The sequence below is a fragment of the Brachyhypopomus gauderio genome, unplaced genomic scaffold (genome assembly GCF_052324685.1).
Source record: "Brachyhypopomus gauderio isolate BG-103 unplaced genomic scaffold, BGAUD_0.2 sc748, whole genome shotgun sequence".
Lineage (NCBI taxonomy): Eukaryota > Metazoa > Chordata > Actinopteri > Gymnotiformes > Hypopomidae > Brachyhypopomus > Brachyhypopomus gauderio.
In genome coordinates this window covers 1,003-8,158 of record NW_027507568.1, presented here as the reverse complement: position 1 = coordinate 8,158, position 7,156 = coordinate 1,003, and the positions used below count along the sequence as shown (strand labels likewise).

Below are 7,156 nucleotides of genomic sequence, written 5' to 3'. Positions count from 1 at the left end.
TTACATATGGATAATACTTACGTGGCACACCATTGCTGTCCTGAAAGCCTTAAAACTGGCATCCTCCAAAACCCAAGCGTGTCCACTCCATCCTGAAATGGACTAATAGTTTTTTTGCACTGCCCTCCATTCCTGTTGAAGAAGAACGGTGATCCACCCCCAGGCAAATCCTTCGCGAGGGTAATGAACCGATTCATCCAGGTATATTTGTCTGGTCACGCAAACTTAAGCGTGACCCTAACCCTAACCCTAGGGAAAAAACATAATCGTATCATACAGTTGGCATCAGGAAAAAACTAAGGCATATTAGCAAAACGTCCAAGAAAATTGCTCAACACTGCCCCCTAATTCAAGACACTTTGATAATATATTATGGACACGTCCATGCTAAAACCTATGGGAAAAGGTTAGGGTCAGGGACATGTATATAATATCAGGCATCTTCATCATATGTCTATGGAAAAATGCCACTTTCATGATATGAACCCTACCCCTAACTCAGGATAAGATAACCTGATAGCAGGCCTATGAATTGGGCCGCTGTCATGGTATTCGGGTATTTCTCAAGACGGTCTAAATTGACACAAAATTCATAACGTTAGCATTATTGTTACATTAGCAAAATACATTAGCATGCACAAACAAATGACTTACCCAGTTTTAGAGGAATCAGCTTCCTGGCATTTTTTCGAAAGGACCTGATTTCTTCTTTGCTGATTTTGTTTTCTGAAACACATTATGCACTGGCTCATTAATATGCGCATATCAACGCATGAATATGCATAGACCACCTCATTAATATGCACATCATTAATGGAGCTATTCTACACTTACTGCTGAGGCGTTTCTTCACTTTTTGTCGGTGAACTGTTACTTCTTTTTTCAGGCCTGTGAGTCGCTTGCTTACTTCTAAGTTCAACCAAGCTATGTCATTTTTTGTAATCCTTGCATCCATTATAGGAAGGCAATGTAAATATTTAATGAACTTGCGAAGGGTAAGGAAGATATTTCTGACAGTGGTGACCGCCAGCCCCTTCCCCTTCAGGTGAGTCATGTATCTGCAAATACAACAAATTTGTTATATTTGCAAAATTCCTCATTGTTATGCATTAGTCCATTAATATGCGGGTATTAGTTATTTAGTATGCGGATATTTCCTCATTAGTATGCGGATATTAGCTTATTAATATGCGGATATTGCCGCATCAATATGCGGGTATTCGCTCATTAGTATGCTGATATCACCTCATTAGTATGCAGATATTAGCTTATTAATATGCAGACATTTGCTCATTCGTATGCATGTTAACTTTCACTATGACATGCGTTACTTACTCCAAAATTATCCCCGTTTCGCAAGAAAGAGAATGTCCCCTTCTTTTCTGGCATGTCACGCATACTAAAGTTGACAAAACGGAAAATGTGATTTTCCGCCGAGATGGCGTTCTCCTTTTTTCGCCCCTCCAGGTTTGCACCAGAATTTACAATTGTAAATTCCTTAACAATGCGCCCTAGGGAAGACATATTAAGCATAATTAGTGAATCATACATAAAAAATTTGGTCAAACTCTCAACCTTTATGACACTACTTACTGATGTTAGGGTGGATTTCTTTCGAAATCGGAGAGCTGAGGCTGTGTTTGGACCGTATGGGGGACTGTGTATTCCTGAAGGCTTTCTCCAGGTCCACCAACCTTTCAAAGTTTGCCCTGCAGCTTGGCCTCTGACACTTTTCTCCGGGGCTAGCTTCCGCAAGTGCCTTCTTTAACCTTTGTACCTCCAGATTTGATAACTTACAGGATGAGCGAGCATCACATTTGGTGGTGGATGAGGGCCTAGGCACTGAGGTGGAAGGCGCAGGGTCTGCCGTGGAGTGTACAGCAACAGAGGTGGAGGGCCCAGGGACGGATGTCGCAGCAACTGGGGTGGAGCATGCCTCTGGTTCACCGATGTGCTCTGGCTCAAAAGGGACCGGGGCCTCGTCCAATTCACTGGACATGTCAGTGAAAGACCCTTGTAATAAATATGCTGGAAGTGGGCTGTAACCCCCATCCAGCGTTGAAACAAGCGGGGGCCTAGGAACATTCGCCCTTAATGAGGCCAGGCTTCTTAAAATGTACTCCTCCTTCGACAACTTTGTAAATTTGGCAAGGTCCCCAATCTAAAAAATAAACACAAGGGAAAAAATTGCAATATGCGTATATTAATAAGCTAATATGCAGTCCTACACAACAGATGGTTTTAAACATACCAACACATCCTGGTGCATTTTATTGTAGTGCTTATCCAAGCGCTTGATGTGTGAGGAGTTGCAGTCCGGCACCTTGCAATCGAAAATGCCTTTCACTCTGCAAAAAATTTTACACAAAAAGATGCAAAACATGCTAATTACATAAGCATTATTAGCTCAATGCATGTTTATTGCATGCTAATTACATTAGTTACATGCTAATTGCTAACATGGTAACATGCTAACAACATGCTAATATGCTAACAATATGCTAGCATGCTAATACCTTGCTAACCCACTAACATGCTAATACAATACTAACATGCTAATAACACACTAATAACATGCTAACATGCTAATTATTCACTTACCTCCCACTGGAGAGCTGCAGCAGTAGCGTCATTTCATCTTTATTTGTCACCTTGTGACACACCCGGAGGTGCTGTGATAAGTTGCAGTAAATAACTGCACATATCGGACACGCACTTTGTGTAGGTGCCATATCCTGAAAAAGAATATTTTACTAACCAGACTAATATAAAAGTAATTGAATCTTATTGATACCACTTTGACACTAGTGTAAAACCCCTTGATAATATGGACCCTAACCTGAGATGGATACTTTAGGGTGGGGGTCCCAGACTCTACCCCTGCCCCAAGGGGGTGCACCATACCCCCGCAGAGCAAACCCTCGTCATCCTACCCCCCCCCCCCCCCCCCAGGGCCCTAGATATACCCCCGAGTTGGAGCTCCACCAGGGGGCGCAATAGTCAAGGAGCCCCGCCCATTGAAACCCATTCATACCACTTTGACAATAGTGAAAAACTAGTGTAAGACTTTTTAAAAATATAAACCCTAACCCGATGGAGCAACTTTGGGGTGGGGGTCCAAGACTCTACCCCTGCCCCACCATCGACGTGCAGAAGCTTATATAAATTATATATTAAATTTTATAAATTATTATAAAATCATAACTGCCTCCATATCCCATTCTTGTCCATCCCAAACTTGAAGTGTCAGGAGCCACCTGTACTCTAGCCAAGTTACAGAAAACGTGATCCACCTCCTTTTAAATTCTTGGACAATTCAAGGAAAGAGGTGAACCACCTGAACTCGTGGTTAGGGTTAGTTATGCACCACAGCAAAACAACCAAGTTTTGGGGTTGTCCCCTGTATTCGGTTTAACATAACAAAGCTTAGACCCCCATGTCTTAATGGAATCATCTCTAGACTGTTCATAAGGGTTCATAAACAGGATTAGAATTTTGTTCTACCCTCAGTGATCCAGTGCTGGCCAGGTGTCAGGAAAGAGTTCCAGTGTAATGATAATGCATGTAGTTAAATACAGAATAAAGAACATGTCTTAACACAATTGGTTAAGAATAATAACAGATGTGTATGATTGGTGTTCTGATCAGGAGAGGAGCAACAGTAGACTGGATGTGACTGACACGGAGTACTAACATTTATTTTTAATTGCTACTTATGGTAGAAGCCTGGGAATCTTCCTTTGTCTTATTCAAACAAGGCAAGGAGATTGTTTGCGGGGTCTCTGCAAACAATCTGTTTATGGTTATTTGTGCTTCTTGGCAAATGCCTAACTTGCAAACACTAGGTCAGTGGTTCCCAAAGTGGGGGGGCGCGCCCCCTAGGTTGGGCGCGGAGCTTGGAAGTAAAGCCTGGTTTATACTTTCGCGAGTGACCGTAGCGCGTGACTCCGCCCACATCGCGCGACCCTGCACGAAGCGTTTACTTGCGCGAGCTTCACTGCAGTGTTCTCCGAAACGATAGGTGGCAGTGGAGAATAAAAATATTCTTATCTACTAAAGGGGGTCACGGCAGAAAAAGTTTGGGAACCACTCCACTAGGTAATGATACTGACTCCTGTAGTTTAGTAGTAGTCTGACTCAATGGTGTCTTGAATTCTGGCCTATCTGTACTATTTCCTAGGATGTATTCTGTGATCAGAAGCAAAGCAGTTTGTAAGTCGCTCTGGATAAGAGCGTCTGCTAAATGCCGTAAATGTAAATGTCTCGGGCCTAGAGGGGGGGCTCTGTCAGGGCTGGCCCCAGGGCGGGTCCTCCAGTCGCCACCAGGAGGAGCCCAAGAGCCAGACCTCAGGCTAATCAGCGGTGATGGCCTGCACCTGTTGTCCTGGGTTTATAAGGATGGCCAACCTTCAGCCCTTTTCTCTGTTGTCTCTACAAGGTGTCTCGCCACCCGGCCTCTTTCTTGTTTAAGATTTTTTGTTTGTTATACTGTCACTTCGAGTACTTACCTCCTGCGCCGCTCCCTGGCCTCTCTCAAGTTTTCCTCCTGCTGTCTTTCTTCCTATCTGTTTGGTTTTGGTTTTCATTCCGTGACTATTTCTGTTCTCCTGTGTCTTCCACGTCAGTTATTGCCGTGATTGCTTTCTGTTCTCTCCTGTTACACACATTGAGTATTTCCGCGATTACTTTCAGTTCTCCCTCGTCATCTTCTCTGAATATTCAGCGCGACTTGGTTTTGGTTTCTCACGCTTGTAATATTGCTTACTGCATGGACAAGGCGTTTGGGTCCACTACCATAAAAAATCCACAGGGGATTTAGTCTCCTAAATCCGCCATTCTGACACAATAAATGATTTGCATCTCAGCCTCTGCAGTTTTAACAATTTTATTTTCGCCAGCAGTAATATAGCGCGGGTGAAACGTTACTGATTGGTTTTCCTCTAGTTGACGGTGGCGTAGTCCTAAGTTTATTATAATAACGGTGCGTGACACTAAAGGTTACATAGCATAAAATATATTTATTATTATTATATTATATAATATTATTAATTATATTTATTTTCCTACGTCCCACTTCCAATCTATTGCAATCAGTCAAATAGATTGCAAGTGGGATGTTTTGTGATTTGATTTTGTTTTATTTTATGTTTAATTAAAGAGGTTTAACTAAAGGAGGTTTAAATTAAGGTTTAAGGAGAAGGAACAACATATAACATATTGTGAAACAAAATATCTTATTAAAAATTTAAAATACAAATGGAATTATGAAAAAGCATGATTAAAATATGTTGAACAAACACTGAATATGCAAAATTAAAATAACAAGAACAATTTAAATGTATACATACTAGCAAAATAGAACACTATGGATATGATAAGACGGTAGAAACAAGAACAATTTAAATTAGTGCTGTCAATTCCAGGTGCTGCAATTAAAAGTCCTCACCAGGATTTTGCTCAGGCTTCCTGGATTGTGTTGATTCCACTAATTTTACCTGGATTGCTAATTAGAAAATCTAGCAAGCTTGAGCTAAATCCTGGTGAGTACTTTTAATCGCGGCACCTGTAATTGACAGCACTAATTTAAATATATATACACTAGAAAAATTGAACTCTATAAACACAACACTATCATTAAAAAGCTAAAACAAACAAACATGAACAAGTTCAAATACTACTTAACACTACATTAACACTTTTTTATATAACCGTTTAACAGCTTTGTGGGTTCTTACATTTTTGTCCCTTTGATTAATCATATGAAGTATTCCAATTCTTTTGGGGGATGCTTTTCTCAATTTGAGTGGCGAAAGTCCTGCTCAAAACAAGCCTTGGGTGAGCTTGTAAGTCTTACATTGTGATGTGCTCTTTTCTTTGTCCCCCTGCTCCTCATCCTCCTCAATGTCCTGAAAAAAAACACAAATACATACATGCACATTTTACTGTGTGTGTGTGTGTGTGTGTGTGTGTGTGTGTGTGGTGTGTGTGTGAAGAGTGCATATCTCTTCAAAGGAAGTACCACTTTCTTGAAAAGGAACTTCCATTTCTTCCTCGGATGACTCCAGCGCAAGTCTTTTAGAAGGTCGCAGGTGTTTTCTTTTGTTCTTTCTCTTGTTTGTAGAAGCTGGGGCTTCTGGTAGCTCTGAGGAGGTTTGACCAGGCTGGATTTAAATTGAGGGCGTAAAACTTATTTGCGGTGGCCGTATTGTGGCACATAAAGTGTGACATCATTTCCCTTTGTTTAGGGTCCAGTTCGTTTCTTGCCTGTGAAGGGAAACAAAATCAGACCACTGGGAAAATACATAATTGTTAGTGACAAGTCACCTCTGTTATAAAAAAACACTTACATGGGTGGCAATGGAGCTTCTTAAATCTGTGAACTTGGGTTTGCCTGGGAGCTTCATTTGCTCCATGTATTTGGGGTTGAAATAGAGAATAGAAATTTAGATATTTTGCCCCCAGTCAGCCCTTTTCTAATTTGCACATAAGCCCGAAGCCATCCGTACTCCTCCCCAGTGAGGAGGAGCTGGGCCACACCAAAGGTCTCATTTGTTTTATGAGACTCCACCTGTTTAGAAAGACAAAAGGACAAAACACACAAGAAATGACACATTTTGCCATGCTGTATGTATAAAACACAATGTTATGAACTGAACGTGCGCTCACATTGATGAGGTACACGTCCAACTCTGGACTGTGTTTGGCTCTCATCACTTCCTCCACCTGCAGGTTCTGGTAGACCCCAGTCCGGTGGCCGTATATAGACGACAGGTAAGCCGTTACATACCCGTAAAATGACCGTTGAAGCTTTATAGATCGCTTGGTCTCCAGGGTCTCTGTGTTGACAAATAAAAAACACAAGAATGAGACACATCGACTGATGTAAAGTGCAGCAGAAAAAAATGTTATTAAAGTGAGGTATGATGCAGGACTCACTCAATATTTCAGGGATCTGCTGCTTGGCTTTTACCCGACACTGCAGGAGCGTCTCTTTGGAGATGGCGTGTCCATCTTTGCACTCCTTTACTTAAATTTCATGTATTACCACGGATCGCCTTTGTTTTTTATGATGCCCTTTATTTCCCTAGTTATATTGATCAGGGAAACGGGCTTCAGGCGGCAGGTGGGGGGGTGGCGTGTCTTATAAGTATTAAAA

The 7,156-nt window shown here is 41.6% G+C and overlaps 1 protein-coding gene and 1 long non-coding RNA gene across 2 annotated transcripts; both read right to left on the bottom strand.

The window, feature by feature from the left end:
- Positions 1–834: 834 nt before the first annotated feature.
- LOC143507798 (uncharacterized) lies at positions 835–4,786 on the bottom strand. The gene is made up of 6 exons (XM_076996601.1): positions 4,509–4,786; positions 2,602–2,735; positions 2,252–2,348; positions 1,594–2,161; positions 1,336–1,511; positions 835–1,058 (listed from the first exon to the last, which is right to left on the bottom strand). The coding sequence occupies exons 1-6, from the start codon at positions 4,584–4,586 to the stop codon at positions 978–980; spliced, it is 1,134 nt and encodes a 377-aa protein (XP_076852716.1). The 5' UTR covers positions 4,587–4,786; the 3' UTR covers positions 835–977.
- Positions 4,787–5,834: 1,048 nt separating this feature from the next.
- LOC143507796 (uncharacterized) lies at positions 5,835–6,798 on the bottom strand. The gene is made up of 4 exons (XR_013128970.1): positions 6,667–6,798; positions 6,348–6,568; positions 6,020–6,264; positions 5,835–5,906 (listed from the first exon to the last, which is right to left on the bottom strand). It is a non-coding gene; the product is annotated as an uncharacterized LOC143507796 (long non-coding RNA).
- Between the last annotated feature and the right edge of the window lie 358 nt (positions 6,799–7,156).